Below are 26566 nucleotides of genomic sequence, written 5' to 3'. Positions count from 1 at the left end.
ACACAGAGGTATGAGCCTATAGAACATGTCTTAATTTAATATGATGAGATTTGATTTACTTCAAACTCAAATTAATTAATTAATTTTTATATGCACCATATTTGTAGTCAACTTATTAAATAAGTAATGAGAGTAATTTTTATCTCTAGTTCAACTCAATTTATTAACCAGTAAGTTGATCAAATTAATTAATACATCCATTGTCAAATTAAATTTAAGTTGTTTCACTTGATTGTCGGTCACTCTAAGTTTAGTCCAAGTCAACTTTAGGAAATTTGCACGTAATATCTAATATCCGATTGAATGCTCGGGCAGTTGAGAAACTCAACATTACATTTACAATTACAAGTGACATTAAAGAAAGAAAATGACATTCAACTTGACAATGGAAATTACTTACTATTTTTATGTTGAAAAAATGCTAGTAACATTCCTTGTAATATACTGTTAGCCCATATTTTTGATGAGCTAAAAATATGCTCTAAATACGAATTTTGTCAGATTCTGTTTGAATCGAAAAGAAAGAAGAGTCTATTGAAAAGGATTCACAGGTTCAAGGAAATATTTACAAAATATAAGGCTAAGACAAGAAAGAGGGCTTCGAACCATTGGGCGAATCGAGCTGGCATATGGTCGAATCGAAGTCAAGGCAGCAAGATTTCTGGACTTAGCGCAATTTCTGACAAAACTTCACAAAATCAGTTCGACTTCGAAGCGATATGGATAACCGTTCTAAGGAGCAGTTATGTGCATGCAAGGTGTACGTAGCAAGACACTTGGCATTAGGATAGTGTTTCGACCGTTAGGGCAGTTTATTTTCGAATGTCTATATATAGCAGTTTTTTAGTCAGATTTCGGGGTCGCAAATCATTTCTACAAATCCTTATACACTCAAAGTACCCAGCGCAGAGAGAAACGAGTACACAAGGAGAATGTATGATTGTGAACCATTTTAAATTTCTGTAAACTTTACATTTCGAGTGCAATGCAATTTACGTTTCACTTTATAATTCCTGCCCTTTTAAATGGTTCATTCGATTGAATGAACTCGCTGATCCTTTAAATTCTGCAATTTACCTTTCCTTTGTCAATTTACTTCCAGCATTTCGTTTCTTTCAAAGAATTTTACTTTCTGCAAATCTCAAACCAATGAATGTTTGTTGCAACGATGAACATTAAAGGCTTTACGTTTAAAGCAAACACACAAATGGCATGCTCCTGAGATTCACTAGTTGATCTCGCAAGCAATTAACTTAGACTAGCGATTGTTTACCAGATTTCAACGTAAACAAATTGGCACGCCCGGTGGGACCGGTCAATTGTGTGTTTCTGCTTTAAATTATTATTAAAGTTTTATTCAGTGCTGTTGGTTTATTGCACTCTTAATTGTTTTGATCTTGTATGCATTTAAGAAGTGGGAAATCTGTTCCACACTTAACAGAATTTAAAACTCGTACAAGGATGGCTAGACCACCCCCAAGTAATCGAAACAATGACCTTCCAAATATGGAGGGGCAACGAACGCAGACATCTGTCAGTAATGCCAATATAAATTCTGGCATAGGAGCAATTCCTGACCAAACTGTTGGCACGATAAGTTCGACCGCTTCGACGGTTATGAATCAGACAGGGGTAACTTCTCCCATGACCAACATGACGTTGGCAAGTTCGACCACGTCAGCGTCTGCTTTTGCCCCATGGAATAACCCCAGTTTAGGGAATCCCAGTGGAAGTCCCTTTCGACCGCTTCAAAACCCTCTATATGGCATGCCTACATCTTTGATGGCAGGGCTGCAAAACTCTCAACCAAATGTAGAGAATCTTAATACGTTCTCTCCATCAGGGTCTGTAGCGGGCAATCAAGGTAGGGTAGTTCCTCAACATTTAACCAATACATCCGTTTTGTCACTCAGACAACAAATGGATGAAAGTAACCATGATATGGTTAACATGTTAACACAACAAATAGGAACTGTCATTAACCCCTTAATTCAAAATACAAATGACAGTTACCAAATGTTAACAAATCAAATAAGTCGAATTGCTGACTTTTTTGGGGCACCACCCATACAGCAACCACCAATTCGACAGATCCAAATACAGGCGCCTGTCCAAGAGATACAGATGCCTAACAATCCAGGGATGCAAATGGCTCAAGCACCACAACCAGTGGCACGCATAGAGCCACCAGCCCAACAGGTAGAACCAAACCCTGGTATAGTTTTGGTAAATAGAAACCAAAATGCTGATGAAGTAATAGGGAATATTCAACAAAACCGTTTCGATAGGCAGAATAACCTGGCCCAAATGGTCGAAACAATTTTAGTACAGAATGGTTTGAACTTAGGCTTACACAGGCCCAATTTTGTGTCTCCATTATCTGAGTATGTGTTACAGACAGAGTTACCAAGGGGTGTGAAAATCCCTAAGTTTACTAAGTTTGCAGGAGAGACAAATGAGTCCACTGTCGAACACGTTGCTAGATATTTGGTCGAGGCAGGGGACTTGGCTAATAATGAAAATTTAAGAATGAAATATTTCCCTAATTCCTTAACGAAAAATGCTTTCACATGGTTTACAACCCTTCCTCCTCATTCCATACATAATTGGAACCAATTGGAGGGGATTTTCCATGAGCAATTCTATATGGGACAGTCTAAGATAAGCCTTAAAGAGTTAGCCAGCGTTCGACGTAAGGCACTTGAATCAATTGATGATTATTTGAACAGATTCAGACTCTTAAAGGCAAGGTGTTTCACCCAAGTCCCTGAACATGAATTAGTCGAAATGGCTGCTGGTGGCCTAGACTATTCGATTTGAAAGAAATTAGATACCCAGTATTTAAGGGATATGGCTCAATTGGCTGATAGAGTTCGACAACTCGAACGATTGAAGGCTGAAAAGGCTAGAAATTTTAAGTTCCACAAGAAGGAAAAGGTTGCATATGTCGAAACCAATGACAGTGACCAGGAGTTCGATATTATTTATGAAGATATCGAAGACAATGAGGTTGATTTAGCAGAATTAAAACCTGGACCTCCTTATGTTTGTAAACTCCTTAGACCTTCCAATGGAAAAAACCCTGTTGAACCTAAAAATGATAAATTTGTGTCTAAAACTTATACATTTGACATAACTAAATGTGATGAAATATTTGATTTATTAGTCACAGATGGCCAAGTTATTGTTCCTAAGGGCTTGAAAGTACCCCCAATCGAACAACAGAAGAAAAGGGGTTATTGTAAATTTCATAATTTCCTTGGCCATAAAACCTCACGTTGTGTTCTTTTCAGGGATTTGGTTCAAAAGGCTCTCAACGAAGGGAGGCTCAAATTTGGTGAGAAACCAAAGGCTGTCCAGGCAAATGCTGAAACATCCAAAGCTGTTGAAACTCTTTATGCAGAGCCCCAAGAAATAATGATGGTCGAGGCAATGGAGTTGTCTCAGGTGCAAGTTCAGGACATATCTGAAGAGGATTACAACGAACAAATGAAGGTTGTGTATCCTCAGGCTGAGGAGGATTTAATTGATTTCTTGAATAGATGCAAACTCGAAAACAAGATTGTGATGCTCTGCCCTCGCTGCAGTGCAGTATGTGATAGGGAGGCTACTGAGGGCCTCAAAAAATACCAAGTTGTTAACAAGGGGGCAAAGCAGAACCAACGTTTCGATAAAGGCAAAAGGGTTATGGTGCAGTCGAACACTAATCAGAAGTCTGGTCGAAGGAATACTTTCGCTCCTCCTGGTTCAGTTCCGGTCGAAAAATGGATGCACCAGGGACTCATAAGGTTCAACAAAGGAGCCATGGAAGTAGGTGGTTCGAGTGGAACGAAGCAAATTGGCCCACAGGAGGCTAATAAGTACTCTTATAGGAACAATTACAGAGGAAAGAATCCTATGACGAGGACCCAATGGCGCAGGTTCCAGCGTCAGAATAAATTGGCTCAACAGAATCTGCAAACGGGCCAGTATAAAGAAGTGTCTAGGAGGCCAGTAAAGGAGAGACTCCTGCCTCCAGTGGATGAAGATAAGATGGAGGATGAGGATCTACTGGATTCTGAACCAGACTCTGATGTCATCTGTGTGGTATCTATCTTGCCATCTGAATATGATGTACAGTCTGAGGTTACTGAGATCGAAGGTGAGTTCGATCATTTTGATATGGCTGATCCAAAGCCAGTGTGCTACTATGTTATGAACAATGGCTGTGTGGAAGAACAATTAGCTTATTTCGAAAAGCCAGATTTTCAGATGAAAAGTCATCTCAAACCTCTTTTCATCAGGGCAAAAGTTGAGAATGTTGGAATCAACAAAGTGCTCATAGATGGAGGAGCGGCTGTCAACTTAATGCCTCGATCTATGCTCTACAAGATCGGGAAACATGACACTGATCTATCTGCTCACAACATTGTGCTCTCTAATTATGAGGGCAAAACTGGCTATTCTTTGGGAGCCATTCAAGTAGATGTTGCTGTAGGCAGTATAGTTCGACCAACTCTATTCCTGGTGATACAGTCCAAGGCTAATTTTAACTTGCTATTAGGAAGGGAATGGATCCATGGAGTTGGGGCTGTGCCATCTACTCTCCACCAGAAACTCATTATCTGGAGGGAGGATGGGATTGTTGAAAATATAGAGGCAGATCAAAGTTTCTATAAGTCAGAGATTGATAATGTTACTCCACAAACCTTTGACAAAAATTTGGCTAACATAGCACCTTGTGGTGACAAGGAGACTGCTTTCGAGTCAGGTGACAATGTTATCCACTCTGTCAAACTCCATCCTACCCATGGATTTATATGGGAGAGGGAGGAAATTAATGTTGTTTCCTCTGAAGATGGAGTCATTCCACCAACTGGGTGGAATATATATGAAGATTAATATGACTGAGGCCACTGCATGGGCCAGAATTATGGCTTATATGGCCGAAAATAGACTAAATACGGCCCTTGAGGCTGAATTCCAACAAAATATGGCAGTTGAAGCCAAGATCGAAGATCATGAAAACAAAGAAACAAAGGATCGAAGACTGGACTGCATTTATGATGATGAGCCACTGGGTTTTGAGAAAAATCCCATAAGTGAGGCGCCAAAGATGCAGGCTCAAGATCTTTTGGAGGAGATCGACATTGGAGATGGCTCGATAAAAAGGCCAACCTATATCAGTGCCAATATCACCTCAAGTCTAAAAGAAAAGCTGGTGCCTCTTCTTAGAGAATTTAAAGACTGCTTTGCTTGGGATTATCACGAAATGCCTGGGTTAAGCAGGGAAATGGTCGAACTGAAATTACCTATTAAGGAGGGAAAAAGACCAGTAAAACAACTACCAAGAAGATTCGCACCAGAAATCATGTCCAAGATTAAGGAAGAGATCGAAAGGCTGCTGAGGAGTAAATTCATCAGATCTGCCAGTATGTTGAATGGTTAGCAAATATAGTCCCTGTCATTAAAAAGAATGGAACTCTTAGAATATGCATAGATTTTAGGGATTTAAATAATGCTACACCTAAAGATGAATATGTTATGCCAGTAGCAGAAATGTTAGTAGATTCAGCAGCTGGCTTCGAATTTTTAAGCATGTTAGATGGTTATTCTGGTTATAACCAAATATTTATTGCTGAAAGTGATGTGTCAAAAACAGCATTTTGATGCCCTGGTGCTCTAGGCACTTATGAATGGGTAGTTATGCCTTTTGGGTTGAAGAATGCTGGGGCCACTTATCAAAGGGCCATGAATTCCATGTTTCATGATTTTATTGACACATTTATGCAAGTTTATATTGATGATATAATCATCAAATCCTCCTCGGAAGATAGCCATTTGGATTACCTTAGGCAATCTTTCGAACGAATGAGGGAACATGGATTAAAAATGAATCCATTAAAGTGTGCTTTTTGTGTGCATGCAGGAGATTTCCTTGGTTTTGTGGTGCATAAAAAAGGCATTGAGATAAATCAAAACAAGACAAAGGCTATTCTGGAGACGAAGCCTCCTTCGACCAAAAAACAGCTTCAGTCTTTGCTAAGAAAAATTAACTTCTTGAGGCGATTCATTTCGAATCTAAGTGGCAAAGCTCAAATTTTTTCGCCATTACTTCGACTCAAGAAAGATGAACCATTCAAATGGGGTGAAGAGCATCAAAAGGCTTTCGATGAAATTAAAGAATATCTGATCAAGCCTCCTGTGTTAATGCCTCCTAGTCGAAATAAGACTATGAAGTTGTATATTGCTGCGTCTGACAAGACTATTGGTAGCATGTTGGCTCAGGAAGATGATGATGGCGTAGAGCATGCAATTTATTATCTTAGTCGTGTACTAAATGATGCAGAAACTAGATATACTGCCATAGAAAAACTTTGTCTTTGTTTGTATTTCTCTTGTGCAAAACTTAAGCAATATATAAAGCCTGTTGATGTTTATGTGTATTCTCATTATGATATTATTAAGCACATGTTGTCAAAACCTATTTTACACAGTAGAATTGGAAAATGGGCTTTAGCATTAACAGAATATTCTTTAACGTACAAGCCTTTGAAATCTGTTAAGGGTCAAATTGTGGCAGATTTTATTGTAGATCACTCAGTGATCGAAATGCCGCAAGACTATGTCGATACAGAGCCTTGGATTTTGTATTTCAATGGTTCGAAACACAAACATGGAACTGGAATTGGAGTTTTAATAATATCCCCCAATAAAGTTCCAACTAAATTCAAATATAAAATCAAAGGGCTTTGTTCTAATAATGAGGCTGAGTATGAGGCTCTAATTACAGGCCTTGAAATTTTAATTAGCTTGGGGGCAAGAAATGTTAACATAAGAGGTGATTCAGAATTAGTGTTGAGGCAATTAACACAAGAATACAAATGTGTTAATGAACACTTAGCAAAATATTTTGTTATGGCAAGTTCTCTTCTGAATCATTTTGATTACATTAACATTGAACATATACCTCGACTAGAAAACAAAGAAGCAAATGATTTAGCCCAAATAGCTTCAGGGTACAAAATGTCGAAGGAAAAGTTAACTCAGTTGATCGAAATAAAAGATAAACTGATGTCACCAGAGCCATTAAGCACTAAGTTGCCAATGCCAAAACTTGTGGGGGCAAGTATACCACAAAATAATGAAGATGAAAGCATGGATGGTTTCCAGGGAAAAATTCAAATTTTGGCCATTGACAATATGTTAGATAATGATTGGAGAAAGTCCATTGTTGAATATTTGGAAAATCCAATAGGCAATGTGGCTCGAAAGGTCAAATATAGGGCTTTAAATTACGTGGTTGTGGGAAATGATTTGTTTAAAAAGACTGCAGAAGGAGTGTTGCTAAAATGTATAAGTGAATCAGAAGCATACTTGGCAGTTTCCCATGTTCACAGTGGGGCCTGTGGTTCACATCAAGCAGGCCATAAAATGAAATGGCTTCTATTTCGACAAGGTTTGTATTGGCCTTCGATGTTAAAAGACTGCATAGAATTTGCTAAAGGCTGTCAGGAATGCCAAAAGCATGCAGGGATACAGCATGTACCTGCTAGTGAGTTACACTCCATAATCAAACCTTGGCCTTTCAGAGGATGGGCTTTGGACTTAATTGGTGAAATCAAGCCTGCTTCTTCTAAGAACCAGCGTTATATCATAGTTGGTGTCGATTACTTTACAAAATGGATTGAAGCAGTCCCTTTGCCAAATGTTGATCAGGAAGCAGTAATTAGTTTCATTCAAAATCATATTATTTATAGGTATGGTATTCCCGAAACAATTACCACTGATCAAGGTTCAGTTTTTACTGGACGAAAAATGCAAGAATTTGCCCAAAAAACTGGCTTTCGATTATTAACCTCAACACCATATTACGTGCAAGCAAATGGTCAGGTCGAAGCAGCCAATAAGATTGTAATTAACTTGATTAAAAAACACATTGCCCAAAAGCCAAGAAATTGGAATAAAACGTTAGATCAAGTTCTATGGGCATGTAGAAATTCTCCTAAGGAATCAACTAATACTACCCCATTTCGACTGACTTATGGGCATGATGCTGTACTTCCGGTCGAAATACATTTGCAATCAGTCAGGGTGCAAAAACAAATGGACATTCCAATCGACCATTATTGGAAGATGATGTCAGATGAATTGGTTGATTTAGATGAGGAAAGATTAAGAGCATTAGAAGTTTTGACTAAACAAAAAGAAAGAGTTGCTAAGGCTTATAATAAGAAAGTGAAGTCAAAAATTTTTAATATTGGAGATTTAGTTTGGAAGGTTATCTTGCCCATGGATAGTAAGGATCGAGCCTTGGGCAAATGGTCCCCAAATTGGGAAGGACCGTTTAAAATAATTCAGATCTATTCGAATGGTGCTTATGAGTTGGAGGAGCTAACCCCTCAGAAACGTACTTTGAGTATAAATGGTAAGTATTTGAAAAAATATAAACCAACACTGCTCGAAGTTAAAATAAGCATAGAATAAGAGAAATACTGGAAACATAAAAATGGCGATAACAGTAAATTGCCACAAAAGGGTATTTGTCAATATTACATCAAAAGTAGAATCGAAATACAGAATTCGAAATAAAGAAATCACAAGTTCTACAGATTCTTGACTAAATCCCCGTACAGCTTTTTCAAGGAGGCCATCTCTTTAGTTAAGACCTGGTCAGCATTCTCCATAACCTTTGCCTCATCTGCTATAGCTTGAGATGCGCTAAAGGCCTTCAGGCCTTCCCTCCCTTTTTCATCAACCAGTTTCTGGATCGAGTTAGCGGCCTTCTCCTGGAGTTCCTTGCGTTTGGCCTGCTCTGTCACAATTTTCTGCCTTAGATCATCGACTTGAAACAGCAGATCCGTAATAGTTGCTTCCCAGGAAGAGATGTTATCATCACAATCTTTGATCTCAGAAGACCCTTCTTTCGCCTCTTTGGTGAGACGTTCGACTTCATGTTGAGCAGCTCGGGCTTTCTCGAGCAGAAGGGTATGTGCCTGTTTCTGGGCATCTAGTCTTGTGCCATTTTCGCGTTTTTTCTGCACAGCACTTGCAAACTGGTCAATGATGGCCTCGATTTGGATAACTTTGCCTAGAGTCTCATCAGAGGTAAGGGGGTTGTGCAATTTCTTCAAAAAGTTCAGGTGCCCAAAGGCAGCAGAGGGGTTCTCTTCAATGGATTTAAGCACATCTTTCAGTGCGTATTCCGTTGATAACTTCAAAAGTAGAGAATCTTGGCGTACTGAAGAGTTTATTTCAGCATCAGATGAGGTCGAAGCACCAGGAATCTTGTCACTTGAGGTGTTGGCTTGACTTGTGTTCAGCAGGAGTCGAAGGGCTGCAGCAGGGTCTTCATTTTGCATTTGAATGAATGTATCTTCTGCAATCCCTATGCTAGCAGAAAGTTTAGATGTCGAGGATACCGGGTAAATGTCTGAGCCTCCAGCTTCAGCCTCTTTTATGGCATCTTCATCAAAAAAGTTTTCTTCAGATAAACTTTTCTGACTCGATTCATGAGAAATGGTATTATCTGACTGGTTCGGCTCATGTTGATCATCAACCTCTGCCCAACCATGAGGACTACTGGATCCAATGCCGTGACCTTCATCCCATTCCTCAACATTCACTGCATCCGCCTCAGGAGCGGGAGATGTTCGCGCACATAAGGGTATTTCTTCTGCAGAAACATTTCGTTGCACCTGATTCGAATTGTCATGGAAAAAGGTTAACAAATAGTTTCGTATAAGCTATGATTAAAATCACATTAAGAGAATGATACCTCGACGGCAGGTTGTTCTTGTGGTAAGTTCGGTTGCTCGACAGGGTTGCCCATTTCAGCAATAGAAGGAGCAGCTTCTACTTCAGTGCCGTCAATATCGGTCGAAGGTGGTGGGACGTCAACAGGTTGATTGTCACCTTGTTCTTTTGAAGACTTGGTCTTTTTCTTTTTCTTCTTGGCTGGCTCACCACCCTCGACAGTCACAGAAGGTTCAGGCTCGACCTGCTTCACTTTCTTTTTCTTCTTAGGCATTTGAGCCTGGGAATTGCCTGCCTCTGTTTGGTCAACAGATTTGGTCGAAGTCGTAGGTAACTTTCTTTTTCTTATGAGAGGTCTTTCCTCTTCTTCCTGTATTACGAGGGTAAAGAATTGTCAGAGTATAGACTTGAAAGAAAGCTATAATATTGACATTAGAAATAAAACTTGCATCTTTTTCTTCGTCTAATTCGACGCCCGCATGCTTCGAGCGTTTGCAAGTCGTGGTGGTCTCAGTACTATCATCTTTCCTTTGACTCTGAAAAAATAAAGAAATATGAGGCAAGATGTTAAGATTAAAAGATAAGTTCAGAAGAGTTACCTTCTCTTCTTGTTTCTCTTCTTGGATTTTCACCCCAGTGGGTTTCTTGGGTCTCACGTCGGCTCGAGACGTTTCAGCACTCCTCTTCGTCATGGGTGCTTTGCCTGAAATTAATAATCTTAGAAAAGGGAAAATACATATCAATTTAGAAAAGTCAAAAGTAAGTTAATACCTCGAGCTTGAAGGCTTGAGCGAATATTCTCGATCGTTGGTTGCGCAAAACCACTCTCAAGCCTGGAGATCATGATAGTAGTGTCTCCAACCGAACGGGTCGAATAATATTTTTCCCACCAGGTAACAAACCCCATGGTGCAGAAGTGGGAATGGTTGAACTCAAAAGGATGCAGGTTATAGTTTTCATCAAGAGAAATCTTCAAAAACTTCTTGAAGGTCTTTTCCGAAAGATTGGCCCCTCTTATGACGTCTTGAGGATCTTCGAACAAGCTTTTAGGACGAATTTGCGAGAGGCCAAATTGTCTTGAAACCAAATTAGGCTGGTATCCAACCAGACCTAGATAGTTCGATTGAACACCTGTACGACAAGACAGGATCTGTGGATTCAAGTAAAATGACCATATTTCGTTCACCTCTTCTTCATTGTCCGGATCGACAGTAGGGAAATAGTCAGTGAACCAGGCCGGGCCAATTTCTCGATTAATGAATGGAGCATGTTGGGGAAGAAACTTGTCAAAGCTCAGGAAAACCCTCATATACTTTAGGAACAGCTTTTGTGAGCTTGGATCCAAGGTCTTGGGCGTTAGTCGAAGTGCTCTTTGGCCTTCGATCGAGCGATTTGCAACTTCTTCAGCATAATCTTGTGGGATTATTAATCCCATTTCCTGTTCAAAAGTGGCATTTAGCCACAACTGGAGAAGCCACATAGGCCCAGACACTAAGAAGGAAGACCCATCCTTCGATTTCTTCAGATCATCGCATGCCTCACCAAGTGATTCGTATAGTACTGCTAACAAGAGGCGTCCAAATCCAAAGTTCTGACCTTCATGAATTTGTAATGCCATTGGAATAAATCTTTTGGCTACTTGCAAGGATTTCGTGCAGAAGACATAGTGAGATAGCCACAGGGTTAAGAAGGCTACGTGCTCTTCATCAGAGACCTCCTCTTCGACTGGTCCTTTGTGTTCAGCTATATATTTGGAAAAGGTGTTCTCCTTATATACTAGCTTGATATTATCACTAGAATTAGTGGGGTCGTAAGTTTCTCCGCTAGGCCTAAGGCCTGTGAGGGCGGCCACATCTAAGAAAGTAGGGGTCATCATACCACACTTAAACTGAAAGGTGTTGGTAGAAGATTCGAAGAAGTGCATAGCTGCTATCAGCATTTCTGGTCGATATTCAGGACCAGATCGAGAAAATTGTATCAAATCAAAGATGCCATATGTCTTCCAGAAATCCTCATACGCTTGTTCGACTCGATCAAGCCAAGGCAGGTAATCCCTATGGGCTATTGACGGGGCGGATCGAAAGAGTTTGTTGGGTTTGCTTAAACAATTAAAGTTGTAAGGCTCACTATCAAAAATCCTAGGTTCGCAAGTTTGGTAGCAGGGAAATACCTTACTCATTTTACTCGAAAGTGATGCTTTGTCTGGCAGGGGTCCACCAAAAGCGTAAACCGTTCTTTCCACTGCAAAAGGGATCATCACCTCTGATTCCCAGGTTTCGGTCTGTTCTGCGTCACCATGTGGTTCTGGAACTACCTTTTCTCCATCATTCCTGACTGTAAAGTGTTGCCACTTCCCAGCAAACGGAACTGCTTGTCCTTGCGACATCGTAAGAAATCTGAAAAGGGATGATTCTTGCGAAGGGTTTGTTAACTGGTAGAATCAGTGAGTAAAAGCTTGGATTCACGAGGAACAGTGGCAAAGTTCAGAGATACGGTGAGGTTGATGATGAAAGGAGTAACAAGTTGATATGAATATCTGAAAATAAGAAGGTTTCGCCGGAGGTAGTAGATACGAATTAGAAGAAGAAGGGTTTTGGAAGCAAAGAAGCTGAAGGGGTTTTTCTGGAGGTTTTGGCGCTATTTATGGAGTTTCACTTTAATAAGGAAAAAAAAATATAATAATAATCAATTGTCAAAAATCAATCAAATCAGATTTCCCTTCCGACTTCCCAGCGTGACACGTGTCCCACTCTGCCTAGAAAAGTGGAATTAATGATGGGTAGTGGGAGATCGAGGCGTCGGTTACACAGTAAACGTGCAATCATGTCGCCATTTCAGGAAAACTGGTAGAAGAAGAGAAAAAATGTCAACTTCTCATCTTCCTTCGATCTCGAATCGAAGCAGACATTTTTTGGGGGCAATTTGTTAGCCCATATTTTTGATGAGCTAAAAATATGCTCTAAATACGAATTTTGTCAGATTCTGTTTGAATCGAAAAGAAAGAAGAGTCTATTGAAAAGGATTCACAGGTTCAAGGAAGTATTTACAAAATATAAGGCTAAGACAAGAAAGAGGGCTTCGAACCATTGGGCGAATCGAGCTGGCGTATGGTCGAATCGAAGTCAAGGCAACAAGATTTCTGGACTTAGCGCAATTTCTGACAAAACTTCACAAAATTAGTTCGACTTCGAGCGATATGGATAACCGTTCTAAGGAGCAGTTATGTGCATGCAAGGTGTACGTAGCAGGACACTTGGCATTAGGATAGTGTTTCGACCGTTAGGGCAGTTTATTTTCGAATGTCTATATATAGCAGTTTTTTAGTCAGATTTAGGGGTCGCAAATCATTTCTACAAATCCTTATACACTCAAAGTACCCAGCGCAGAGAGAAACGAGTACGCAAGGAAAATGTATGATTGTGAACCATTTTAAGTTTCTGTAAACTTTACATTTCAAGTGCAATGCAATTTACGTTTCACTTTATAATTCCTGTCTTTTAAATGGTTCATTCGATCGAATGAACTCGCTGACCCTTTAAATTCTGCATTTTACTTTTCTCTTGTCAATTTACTTCCAGCATTTCGTTTCTTTCAAAGAACTTCACTTTTTACAAATTTCAAACCAATGAATGTTTGTTGCAACGATAAACATTAAAGGCTCTACATTTAATGCAAACACACAAAATGGCATGCTCCTGAGATTCACTAGTTGATCTCGCAAGCAATCAACTTAGACTAGCGATTGTTTACCAAATTTCAGCATAAACAATGTGTCAAAACACATGTTATTTAATGAATTTTTGGGTCCAAATTGTCCTTATTTTTTTCATAGAGATATTTTGATATTTTGGATTTCACTAAGTTCGAGAACCCCTCAAAATAGATTTAAAAACACAATTTTAATGTACATAATAAACACAACCCCAATCATCATCAACACAACCTAGACCATCAACCACGTGAACAATAACAAAATAAAAACAAAAAAGAGAGAGGAAAAAACACGTTCCCAGATCATCCTTTCAAATTCAAAATTGAAAATCTTTGGACATGTGTCTCCCTTGTTACCTTTTCGACGCCAAAGTCGTCGATCTCAACACCACGAATCTGAGTTCTATATGCCTCAACAATCAACAAACATACATCCAACACAGGGATCCCAACTCGCCACAGTCCCCACTGACCGAATCAAACCCAACTCGCGCATCCAACAACGATTCATAAACTGGGGTTTGGTGGGTGTGCCTCGGGCTCGTCAGGATTTGGTAGGTGTGCCTTGGGCTTGTCGGGGTTTGGTGGGTGCACGACGGAGTTGTCAGGGTTTGGCGGGTGCGCGGCGGAGTTGTCAGGGTTTGGTGCATGTGTGACGGAGTTGTCAAGGTTTGGTGCGTGCCCGGCGGCTTTGCTAGATTTTGGTGGCTGCGTGACAGATCGCTGACGATGGTCTGCCACCTTGCAGATCTTAATCGATCCCCGTTGTATGCGACAAAGAGAAGGTTTTGCAGAGTGTGGAGTGTGTTCCGGTGGTGGCGGAGGAGAGGGAGGTTGCGTCGTTTGATGATTGGGGAGGTGGCGGAGGTGTGTTCCGGTGGTGGGTTTGAGAGAGAGAGCAACTTGAGGGGTTTCTAAGTGATGAGGGTGTTTTGGACATTTCATTTAGAAGCGATAAAAGAAATGCATTCTAACAAACGAATTATAAGTGTAATAAACCTTAAATACAAAGAAACAATGTAATTTACTCGGTTTAGCAATCCAATAATTGTGTTTGTAAACAAGAGTGGGTTAACAAAAATATATAACATAAGTGGTATAAGATAAATAATTATTAAAAATACCCATTATAAATTTGAGTAGGATTAATATATAACAATTAATATTTATGTTCGTTGGCTTTGTTTTGGAAGAAGAAGTGCTCTGTGGAAATGAGTCAAAAGGAACCACACACTCGGGAGTTCTGCAAGAATGGTTTGGCATCAACTGGTGGACCTCTCGTGCTTTTGCTCTTCTTATTGTTGCACGCTTCATAATGTTTCCACTTGTTATGTTAAGGCGTGTTGGTCAGTGCTATTACTATACCCAAATGCACAAGCAAAGAACCATTTGGCTAATTAAATAGTTTTCAATGTTTTATATGTACAGATTCACTTAGGTATAGTTCTGCAATATCAATCCTACTAGCATTGGTCTTTATTACAATATGCTCATCAATGGCGTTTAGTGCATTGATCTTTTCACCACCGTCCCAGTGTTTGTCACGGGTTTTGGATTCCACCTCAATGGTTTGTTTCAAGATTATATCACTCCCAGCTTGACTATATAATATTTTAAAAATTAAGATAACCCGAACCTCTATTTATTAGTGAGTCAGCATGAGATTTGGCAAAAAAATAAGATCAAGTGTTGAATAGGGTAAAAGAGGAGATATTGCTAACATTTCTGTTTAATGATGATTTGGTGCAGTTCATTCAATTAGAGCAGAGCTTGGAAAAGTTGCACATATGGGTTTGGCCACGCGAATTTCATTAACAATCTGTGTAGCAATTTACTTTGCTATTGGCTTCTTTGGGGATTCCATCATGCCTGACGTGTTGATAAACTTTGACCAAAACTCCAACACAAGTTCTTAATGACATTGTTCGATAAACCTATGCACTCCATCTTGCACTTGTGTTCCCCATCATGAACTATTGCTTGAGACCAAACATAGATGAACTAATTTTCCCAAACAAAAATATGCCTCCCTTGGCCTCAGACACCCCAAGATTTGTGTCACTCTGACTTTGCTAGCCCTCACATACTTGTTGGCCGTCGCCATCCCAAACAATGGTATTTTTTTTTTCAGTTTTTGGGATCCACAACCATTGTTTGTCTCTCATTCATCTTCCTGCTCAGAGTAAGCAAATGCACATATATTTAATTTTATATGTTGCACCATTTAATTTTATTTATTTGAATCTCTTGATGGTAAGGGTAAACAAATGCAAACTGTTGCTTTAATAAAATCATAGGCATTTATCTTACAATTTTATATATTGTATCTTATTTTTATATTTTTTTAACTCATCACCTCATTTTTATGTGTTAGATTTATTTTTCTAAGTATTTATTTTAAAATTTTATATTTATTATACACTTTAATTATATAAAATTAAATATTTATCATTGAATATAATATTAGTTTAGTTTGAAACTTAAAAGTATTTATAAGTTTGCTTTAAAGTAATATAAATGTTAACCAATAATGCATTATGAACACTAGTTAAAAAAGTAAAAAAAAAAAATTGTTGGAAGACAAAAAATAATGCACTGATTTTGAAATGCACTCCTACATGATTTTTTTTAATAAAATCTTATTTCTTTTAATTATTTAACCAGTTAGAACAATGTGTAGCTCTTATATTAATTCCTGAGATGTTACTTGCTTGGCTCCTCCTATTTATAAGATCGTTTAAAGAAAATCATTTGCCCCTTTAACAAGATCTTTTTTTAATTTTCAGAAGCATTAATTATTTGTTTTCTTAAAGTATTCTTAATTAATTGTTTTCTTTTCAAACATTAATTAATTAGATGAAAAATAATTAAATATAGAGATAAATTTAATTTTAAAAAAAGAGTACTTTTTTAAAAAATAAATCATTAATAAATTTAATGTAATTAATTAAATTAATTATTTTTTAAAAGAGTATGAATGAATAGAAAGAATCTTATTTTAAATAAGAACAGAGAGGGAGTATTATCACGTTTTTAAAAGAAAAAGAAAACAAAAGTTATTATTATAACTATTTTTAAGCTTAATTAATATCGTCTGTGTTTTTAGTACTTTATTGATTGATTTCAAATGCAGGAGTGATGACCAATTAGAGAAAAGCTGCATGAGATTCACTATAATCCACTTCCCCGTCCAAGTTAATTTTGGTTTTGGTGTCCACATTCTATACGCTTCTCATTCATTCTTAAACCTGTCACTCATAATATATAACACCTGCCACAAGTCCCACTTCAATTTATAATCTTACCCTTCACTCTTCTCCCCAATACACCTCCACCTACTCCATTCACCAACGGCATTATGGTAATCCACTAACCTTAATACACTCCATTTTAGAAATCCAAACTTTCCTAAGTTAATCATGAATAAATAATATTACATCCAATTTTATATATAAGAAATAAAAATTAATTTTTTTTTCAATTATAAGAAGAATCTTCATTAGGATATTAGTTAAAAAAATAAAGAGAGAAAATAGTTGTCATAAATATCATAAAAGAAAATAAAAAAATTATAAATAACATAATTGTATATATTTTAATAAAAATATTTTTCTTTTAATTTCTTACTTAATATTTTAAAAATATTAGATAATATTTATCTTATAAAAAATTATTTTATTATTAATTTTTTTTCCTAATGATTATTCCTTTTCATAAAAATGGATGTATATATTAAATTATCAACAAAACAAAGTATTTTTATTAGTTAAAAAATTATCTTTTAAAAATAATCATATTTTATATTATTTGATGTGAAGTGTAATCATAGGATAAAATTAAAATTTTTAATAAATTAAATTTAAATATTTTTATTAATGTTGATGAACTATGTAATTATTATATATATGTATGTATATATATATATATATATATATATATATATATATATATATATATATATATATATATATATCCCGGAGGTAATGCTATGCAACAACTTTAGTTTCGGTTTTCATACTCACTCACCGCCGGGATGTCGCCGGAGCCCGGAGCACACGCTCCTCTCCTCCCGGGATCCAAGGATGTTCCTCCGGCAACTGTGTCCGGTGCCGTGTTCAATGTCGCCACCAGTATAATCGGCGCCGGAATAATGTCTCTTCCGGCGATTCTCAAGGTCCTCGGCGTGATTCCGGCGTTGGTGCTGATTCTCGTGATTGCGTTTCTTGCCGAACTATCGGTGGAGTTCCTCATGAGGTTCACGCGTGCCGGCCAAACGACGACGTATGCCGGCGTCATGAGAGAAGCCTTTGGTCCCTTGGGAGCTGTGGCAGCTCAAGTCGCTGTTGTAATCACCAATCTCGGGTGTTTAATTATGTACCTAATTATTATTGGTAAGCAAATATTAGTTACTTGGATTGATTATGAACTTAATTTTTGTTACTTGGACTAATTATGAGCTTATGCTAATTATTTAATGTGTTGTGTCATGTGTGTTATTTGATGCAATGAACAGCGGATGTTTTTTCTGGGAATCAACGTGAAGGGGAAGTACACTTGGGTATTTTGCAACAGTGGTTTGGGGTTCACTGGTGGAATTCACGGGAATTTGCTCTGTTCGTTGTCTTGTTCTTAATTTTGCTTCCTTTGGTATTGTACCGTCGCGTTGGTCAGTGCCCACTACATTTATGTTTGATATTCCGTATTTGGGTTTTGTCTTTAATTTGATCCTATTCCAGGGAAATTAATGTTTAGATGGTGGTTATGGTAGTCAAAAATTTTATTATGATGACATCGGCAAATTAAATCCTTTATGTTAGGATATCATGTATACGAGTTATTATCCACTTAGATGTCCGGTTGACAATCATGATTTTGTACTTGTAAAAAACGTTTCGGTGGGTTGAGAGGAGAGGGTGTTTATAAGCCTCCACTCCTAAGTGATTTGGAACTCTAAGCTACTGGATCACTTAATATTTAGTTATTTGCCTTACAATTTTGGTTAGATGCAGTTACTTAAGTGTTTCTACTTTCTAGTCTTGTTCTATAATCAGAATTGAAGTTTCACTTGGATCATTTGCAAAATAAAAGTTTGTATTAAAGATCAAGATAGGTTACTTGATGAAACTTCATTTCTGATGAGAACAGCATGTTATAAGTTTTGTCTTTTTGGTTATTGATATGAGATGAGCATAGTCAGGACTAACATATTTATTTTGTTGTGCCGTGCCATGCTATGCTATTGTTTGCCGTTTTTTAGAGTCCTTGAAATTCAGTTCTGCAGTATCAACTCTTCTTGCTGTGGCATTTGTTACAATATGTACCGTGTTGGCAATAGTGGCTATTGTAGAAGGAAGAACACAATCCCCTAGACTGGTTCCTCGTTTGGACCAACATACCTCTTTCTTTGATCTGTTTACTGCAGTTCCAGTCATAGTAACAGCCTACACATTTCATTTCAATGGTACCTAATTACTTACCTTCCATTTTGTTACAATATTACACCTCCTTTGAACTTTAAAGAACCTATAGATTTTTTATTGCTGATAATTGTTTTAATTTACTTGCAGTACATCCAATTGGGTTTGAGCTTGCCAAGCCATCAGAAATGGCAACAGCAGTTCGAATAGCATTGCTGCTTTGTGGTGTCATTTACTTTTCAATAGGCCTATCTGGGTACCTCTTGTTTGGGGATTCAACACAGTCTGACATTCTGGTCAATTTTGACCAGAATGCTGGTTCTGCACTTGGTTCATTGCTCAATGTTTTAGTCCGTTTAAGCTATGCTTTTCATGTTATGTTGACTTTCCCTCTCCTGAATTTCTCCTTGAGAACCAACGTAGATGAGTTCTTCTTCCCCAAGAAGCCTCTACTTGCCACAGATAGCAAGAGATTTGTGAGCCTCACTCTAGTGCTGCTTGTCTTAAGCTACATTGCTGCTATTGTAGTCCCAGATATTTGGTACATATTTCAGTTCATGGGATCAACATCTGCTGTGTGCCTTGCCTTTATCTTCCCCGGTGCTATTGTTCTAAGGTAATTAATCTATATATATCTCTCATATTCTTAGTCCCTTTCACTTCATTTAAACAGTTACAATTGTCAAATAGATAAAGAGAAATGTTAGTAACACCCTGAAATTTATTGAAAATATCAATTTTAGTGGGTCACATTTTTTGTTTGTTTAATTTATTTTTCTAATTTTCATTTTTTCATAAAATGACAGGGATTCTTACGGTATATCAACAAGAAGGGACAAAATTATTGCACTGTTTATGGTTATACTAGCTGCGATAACAAGTGTGATTGCTATCTCCACCAACATATACAAAGCCTTTCAGTAGCACCTCGTAAATTTGTGTTTTCTTTTTCCTTCTCTATTTTTCCCCTTATATAAAAATTTTGATCAAGGGAGAGAGAGAGACGCATTTGATTGTTGAGGCACTTGGGTTTATACATTTGGATGCCATTATTGTTTGTTGTAAAATTCGTATATCTAGAACGGAGCAGCTATGTAAAATATAAAATACCAAGTATGCATACAAAATGTGAAATTGAGATCCAAATTTAGGGTTGAAAGGGCATGCATTTAAAATGAGATCCAAATTTAATGTTGAAAGGTGACAAAGTTTGGCCACCATTATTATTTATTATTCTAGAATCCCAAGCGCAAATACACCGCGTGTTAACATATTGGTAGGTGGTAACCATTATTGAGAACAGATCCTGTAGCCATACATGTATTTACTTATTGTATGTCTTGTCATTTGGTACATCAATTCTTTTAACAATTTATTATACCCTGTCATTTTCCGCAAGAAAATGAGGCTTAAATGCTCAATTACATGTGATCGGTTCTTGTTTGGCCACGGACTATGTCCCCTAGTTATCTAAATGTGGCGAGCTGTTTGTGTATACTAATGGTGTCCCCTATGCCTACGTGTTTAAAAAAGATAGGGTGTATACAAAATTTTTAAAAAAATCTTTATTTTTTGACAAAATTTAAAAATCTTTATTTGAAAATAGTGTTCTGATAAGTTAATATATTATTAATTGTTTGATAAATTGAAAGATATAAAAGACTGAAATTGAAACAGAAAAATATTTAAGAGAAAAATGTTTTATTTGAAAGACATGATGGTTAAAAAATATTTTACAAATCCGCCACGATGGATCTAGTGGTGGAGGATTAAGTAGTATGTACAAAGTTATAAGTTTTAACTTTGTAGCTATAGTTTTAAAAATAATAATAATAATAATAATTCAAATCGAAGTGTGAGGTATATCAAATATAGGTACTAATAAGAACCAAAGACATGTCCAAATTTCGTGAAAAATATAAACTTTAAACTAAGTTTGCTTAGCGCGGTTGCAAGCTCAGACGGGGGCATATCATCTTCACTAGGGATGCTTTGATTTTGCAATGCTTGCAAGATTAGAAGTCAAAACAGGGGAATAAATCGTATTACAAGATAAAGAATGAATTTTATATTGTTTGGCTAAGAGTTGTTTAAAGCATTTGTCACAGTTTTAAAATTTATTATTTCCCTAGTATATACCTAGATTATTTCTGTGGGCAGTCAAAAACCGAAGCCGAGAGCCCGAGACCTTGAATTGATAAAATATAATTGTATTATGTTTTATTGTTTGAATTGATAAAATGAAAATGAAATAGAATGAAAACTAGTGGAACCTATTCCATTATTTACCTTTATTTTTTTCCCCTCAATTTAAAAATAAGAAAAAAGGATTGAGAATTTTATTGCATTTCATCATAATAGGTTTATACAATGCAATTAGTTATTTTATTCTATTATGTTCAAGTCCTTTATGGCATTTTTAACAGTATAACCTTGCCCAGGAGGGAGATCAATATTATATGTAATCATTTACGGTGAGTATTACAAGCAACGCAACAATGAAAGCATAATCCACCCCTGCATTCATTTTGACCTTAAAACTTTCTGTCCAATTGCTGAAGTTGCTCCTTGGATATACACCAATTACCTGCAAATATTTTGCAATTTAATTTCGATAGTTTGTAGTGTAAAAAGCCCTTTTTAGGGGAAAATCAGTGTTTCCCCCCTTTATATATGATCTAGGTTTAGTCATGTATTTAGAGTCAATTTAATTTTTTTTTAATATGCATGCATTTATATAGGAGAAGAAAATAAAATAAATTAATTTTCTAAAAAAAATAAAATTATTTTATTCATCTCAACTTATTAAAATTTTAAATGATAGTATTTTTAAAAAAATGAGGTACATAAATTGAATGACTTATATTTCTATAAATACTTGTTGAAAAATGAATTTAATTTGGGTAATTTTTATTTTTACATTTTTGGGATTATATAAGTACCAGAACCAAAAAGATATATACTCCTAATACTACTCGCATTGGCATGGTGCTAATGACATGCTCATCATATCAATTTTATTGATTTGCAACCAAATGCAAAGGTGTATGTAGTATTCTTAAGCAAAACCTTAAGCCAGTTGTTGACATTTACCTTAAAAATGTTATGCAAATTAAGCTCAAGATTAAAATCTGCTCAATTAATAATTCTATAACCACATACCTCTGCAATCATGGTGTCTCCTTTGTAAACTTTGCAGGACTTGTCACTGTGGCTCCCAACAAGTTGAAAGCTGCTGATATCTTCATTGATGTTGGTGGCCATGAACACATCAAGCCGCGGTTTCATGTCAAGAGGGTGGGATCGTTGAACCCCAAAAATCAGATCCTTCTCCTCCGAGCTTTTGCCTCTATGAACCATCCACCGATGCCGCAGTGTTATCAGCTTAACCTTCAATGTGTCATCACACTGTCAATTTCTTATTCTAGTGTATGTATATTAATTTTATATATCACTTAAAAATTTAAACCAATAGCTGACAACTATACACAACATAAAATTTCACAAAAACTGATTAGTAACATTTATTTACAAAAAAAAATAGTAATATTTTTTCTCTTAATAGTAACTATACACAACATAAAGATCACATGTATAATAGTAACTATGCATTAATTGCTAGGCAATAGGTTTTGTAACATGTTCACTTAAACAGAATTATGAAGGAATATTGGTGCTTTTATTTGCTTCATGTATATAGATATTGATACTTTCGCTTAATTCTTAATTTAGAAGCAGAATTTTCATACATGCATGTATCGGTTCCTATATATTTTAAAAATACGTATTGTATCTATGCATTATATATAGAGGCTAGGAGAAGAGTTTATATACTTTCTCACGCATTGTAAGTATAGGGGAACCGGCAGCATCACGCATGACCCTCTTCTTGCGCACGTCAAGGCTTGAGCCATCAACTTGAAGCAAGAGATCACCGTTAACATCTAACACCTCGTATCGTTGGTTTAAGAAGAATCCACGGTAATTCTTCTTCACAGTTATTTCTGTTGGGTAAGTCACACAGAAGCTATCCTCTACAACACTGATCATGGGGAACCCATGTGCCACTTCCATTGGCAATTCTGGAGCACTGGCCTCCATTAAAAAAATAATGCCTCAAAGAATTAACTTCAGAAATAAGAGTTTATGGAAAGAAGCTTAATTAATTTTGCTTGGGATTTTGTTGTTTGTAAGTGCAGAAAACGTACGCTTTATATATGAGAACTGAAGTGGTTCTTTCACGTTTTGGTCTCCTTGAATTATCAGAACATGTAGAAAAGCAAGATAGGGACCATTCTTTTTACATAATTAATTTCATCAAGTGCTTGTTATTTATTACCAAATCAAAGAACTTGTGTTCTTTTTGTTGATTTCTATTAGGAAGCCTGCTTATTCTTTGTTAATTTCAGAAGTTCAAAATGACTACTTTTCGTATTTCTTAGTCAGCTCTTTGACCTGAAGATAGATATATAAAGAGTAAAATAAAATTTCTAGAAAAATTATTTTTTGAAATCTTTATTCAAACACGTAATTTGCTGAAAACTTTTTGTAGAAATTCTTTGCCTCCGAATTTGATTGTAGAATAAGAATGAATAATGGAGAGAGAGAGAAAAAAAGCACCACTTTATTACCTTTGTACGTTTTAGACTTTTAGAGATAATGAATGTATATAAATATGGTTTTTTTATAGATATAAATATGGGGTTAAAACTTGAGATTTAATGTAATATATAAAATGAGAAATGATACATAAATAATTCTTTAATTTTAAATATCCTACCAATATTTTTTATTTCTTTTTTTGTCATCTCATAAATCCTATCATATTTATGTATTTTTTTAACTTATTTTATCTCTCGTGTTAATAAATTAAAAAGTGTCTATTAAACATTTTTCATATAAAATCATTCAATGAAGAAAGTCAACAAGAAGTTATACTATTCGTAAATATGTATATTTTTCAAGCAATCGGATGAATGTTCTAAGTAAGGATGTTGGTCTGAGTCATATCTTAACTAAAAACGTAAGCTATTTGCAACTTCCTTTATGATAACCATAGTACTTAATTTGTTAAAGAATGATGATGAATGAGTACAACGGAGCACTTTTTCCCTGTGCTTTTTAATCCTTATCTTCACCTCAAGATCTAGCCCTGTCAAATTAGATAAGTTCAATCACACCAATAAGAAGGAAAAGTTGCCAAGCCATTCTGTTGAAAATTTCAATGGCCATGCTTCAGTGCAACTGTTTCTCGAATTCAAAGACAACGGTTTTCAGCAACGACACGGTAGATGTAGAGGTACGAGGTTACGTACATAATACAGAGGAGAACCATGTTGCCGGGCTCTACTAAATGGGCCTCAGAATAAGCCCATCATAAAATGATTGACTGGCCCGATTGGGCCTTCTTCAGAATAGACATAAGACGTCCCTGTTCACTTCGACTATAAAGTGCCACTCGAGTTACATTAGTAGCCTAATTATCATAAGAAAATAATGGCTAAAATGTGTTTTTGGTAAAAAAAAATTAAAAATGTTAGGATTTCATTATTACAAAAATTTTAGTATGTCTTCCTAAAATTAAACTAACATGTATCACATTTTGATTCAGAATTAGGTTATATATCTAAATCTATATCTTATAATTTGTGATGATTTTTTTTTAATTTGAGACCATTGGAGTTTTTCCTATTAAAAACTGTAACAAATGTAAATGAAATGTATAATCTATTTTTTCATATATAATGTGAATATCATTCTATGAAGAATTTGTAATCGATAACTTGTATATACATATATAAGTAGTGTTATTTGAACTTTGATGTGTCTCATAATCCTAATAAGTCTTTATCCCTCAACTCACCTATTATATGTTATTATTATTATAGACTAGATCTATTATCTTTTTTTATATTTTTATTATACCAGATATAATTAGTATTATCTATTCCATGCAATGCATAATGCCGGGGTGTACTATTACTATAGTATATGTACTGAATCTATTGTAACCTCACAGTCACCTGACACACCCTATAGACTCATGGTTTTCAAATTTGGAAAGATGTCCTTTTCAATATATATTTTTTTATCCTCGTCTCTTTAAATGGTTGAGTTGTGACTGTTCTTCTTCCCAGTGCCCCATGACTTGAACCCTTGTTCCTGTGGGGGCTGACTGCATCAATAACTACCAAATCACAGATATGAAAAACACAAATAATGCAACAATTTCTGCCACTTCAAATACTATATCCGCAAATTCACAAATAGACACAAACAGTTGAAGATATAAAAATAATATATATATACTGCTGAAATGTCTCTCTTCGAAAAGACCTGATAAGCACAAGTGTTTCTCGCTCTCTGCCATTTTGAGGCTTTTCATTGTTTGCTGCGGTGGATTTTGCAGCCTTGTGAAGAAGAAGCTCTCGAGTTCGGACAAACGACACCTCACAAGTCACAACACTGTATATCTTGCTTAATCATTCATGTCTTATTTTTACATTTTACTACTATTAATGTTTTTTATCAAGCCATTTTTTTTTGGTTATTCAATCACATTCCTCTTTACATATGGCAGAAGTACCCTCATACTTCAAATAATAAATCTTTGTCGTATGAAAAAAAAAAAAACTGTGTACCGTAAATTTATTTCATCTCTGTTCGCATGTTTTTCCACTCTCCAAATTCCAAAACAAGGTGGAAGAGTTAATTTTTCTTTTTTGGTAATGGATAGAAGTCCAACCTTTGAGGGTCAAAAGACCCACCAGATTCACTACTAAAAAAATTACTTTGAAAAATGAATTCGGATTATTTGATTTTTTTACAATTTAATGTTTTTTTTTCTTTTATCAAATCCCTTTTTCAATTTTTTTCCTCATGTTAGTTAAGGTAGTGTGCAATAGATATTTTTTAAACATAATAGTGAAGTATATAATATATTTTTTTTTTCTGATTGTTAACCTTAATCAATATATAATTATGTAATATATTATTTTTTTTATCATTTTATGTAGATATATCACATTGTTTTTAATATGAAATTTATAATATTTAACTTTAACCCATTTACATAAATTTTCACAAGTCAAGTGTAAATAATTAATAAATTTATATATAGATATCATCATCTCAACCCTCTTCAAAAATGCGATTTAACATTTTAGTTTTATTAATCATTATCTTAAGGCCGTAATAGTTAAGAAATTAATATATATATATATATAATTTTTCATTAAAATTATATATATATATATATTTTTCATTAAAATTACGATAAAGTATGTTGATACTATTAAATATTATATTTTTTAATGAATACATTTTATGTTAATTTTTAAGGAGAATACTTAACAAAATCGAATTAATTATATCATTATATGTTCGCGAAGGTGCCTATTTCCTATGTTATTGGAGAAAAGCAACCAATTGATATATAAAATCTTTCCAAACATAAAGGCAGTAATAACTTGGAACATAGAAGAGCTTTTGACAGCCATTATAACAGCAGCAATGTGAAAATCTGATACTAGGATGCTATCAACTTTTCAAAGACCCTCATGCATTAGAATTTGCAGATAAAGAGGATAATAATAAGAAGAATGAAAGGTATAGATCGCGTGCCGCACGTTAATTATTCGGGCTGCCTGCCGTCTCAAATAAAATTTCGACTATTTTTTTTTTTTTTTTTTCTTTTTTTTTTC

The 26566-nt window shown here is 35.8% G+C and overlaps 3 protein-coding genes and 1 pseudogene across 3 annotated transcripts; 3 read left to right on the top strand and 1 right to left on the bottom strand.

Moving 5' to 3' along the window:
• Positions 1-4882: 4882 nt before the first annotated feature.
• On the top strand, positions 4883-8466 carry LOC100783533 (uncharacterized). The gene is made up of 2 exons (XM_006582665.2): positions 4883-5411; positions 5909-8466. Exons 1-2 carry the CDS (start codon positions 4883-4885, stop codon positions 8464-8466), a joined length of 3087 nt encoding a protein of 1028 aa, XP_006582728.2.
• A 6148-nt stretch (positions 8467-14614) lies between these two features.
• Positions 14615-16585, top strand: LOC102662827 (amino acid transporter AVT6C-like; annotated as a pseudogene).
• An 814-nt stretch (positions 16586-17399) lies between these two features.
• LOC100800330 (amino acid transporter AVT6C) lies at positions 17400-20022 on the top strand. The gene is made up of 5 exons (XM_003545608.5): positions 17400-17837; positions 17960-18112; positions 18704-18907; positions 19014-19479; positions 19670-20022. The coding sequence occupies exons 1-5, from the start codon at positions 17480-17482 to the stop codon at positions 19785-19787; spliced, it is 1299 nt and encodes a 432-aa protein (XP_003545656.1). The 5' UTR covers positions 17400-17479; the 3' UTR covers positions 19788-20022.
• Positions 20023-21127: 1105 nt separating this feature from the next.
• On the bottom strand, positions 21128-23149 carry LOC100799263 (protein LURP-one-related 14). Its single transcript, XM_006595785.4, has 3 exons — positions 22698-23149; positions 22026-22253; positions 21128-21450 (listed from the first exon to the last, which is right to left on the bottom strand). Exons 1-3 carry the CDS (start codon positions 22962-22964, stop codon positions 21319-21321), a joined length of 627 nt encoding a protein of 208 aa, XP_006595848.1. The 5' UTR covers positions 22965-23149; the 3' UTR covers positions 21128-21318.
• Between the last annotated feature and the right edge of the window lie 3417 nt (positions 23150-26566).

This window comes from Glycine max, assembly GCF_000004515.6.
Source record: "Glycine max cultivar Williams 82 chromosome 14 unlocalized genomic scaffold, Glycine_max_v4.0 Gm14_scaffold_84, whole genome shotgun sequence".
NCBI lineage: Eukaryota > Viridiplantae > Streptophyta > Magnoliopsida > Fabales > Fabaceae > Glycine > Glycine max.
Note: the sequence above shows the minus strand (reverse complement) of the source record. Positions and strands in the feature narration are given on the sequence as shown.

Bases quoted from the DNA above. Each gene is read 5' to 3' on its own strand.
- LOC100783533 (XM_006582665.2), top strand. From the start codon at position 4,883: ATGACTGAGGCCACTGCATGGGCCAGAATTATGGCTTATATGGCCGAA. The intron at 5,412-5,908 runs GTATGTTGAATG...GTGTGCATGCAG, and splicing joins TAAATTCATCAGATCTGCCA to GAGATTTCCTTGGTTTTGTG.
- LOC100799263 (XM_006595785.4), bottom strand. From the start codon at position 22,964: ATGGAGGCCAGTGCTCCAGAATTGCCAATGGAAGTGGCACATGGGTTC. The intron at 22,254-22,697 runs GTATATAAACTC...GACACATTGAAG, and splicing joins TACTTACAATGCGTGAGAAA to GTTAAGCTGATAACACTGCG. The intron at 21,451-22,025 runs GTATGTGGTTAT...AAATATTTGCAG, and splicing joins GAGACACCATGATTGCAGAG to GTAATTGGTGTATATCCAAG.
- LOC100800330 (XM_003545608.5), top strand. From the start codon at position 17,480: ATGTCGCCGGAGCCCGGAGCACACGCTCCTCTCCTCCCGGGATCCAAG. The intron at 17,838-17,959 runs GTAAGCAAATAT...TGCAATGAACAG, and splicing joins TATGTACCTAATTATTATTG to CGGATGTTTTTTCTGGGAAT. The intron at 19,480-19,669 runs GTAATTAATCTA...ATAAAATGACAG, and splicing joins CCCGGTGCTATTGTTCTAAG to GGATTCTTACGGTATATCAA.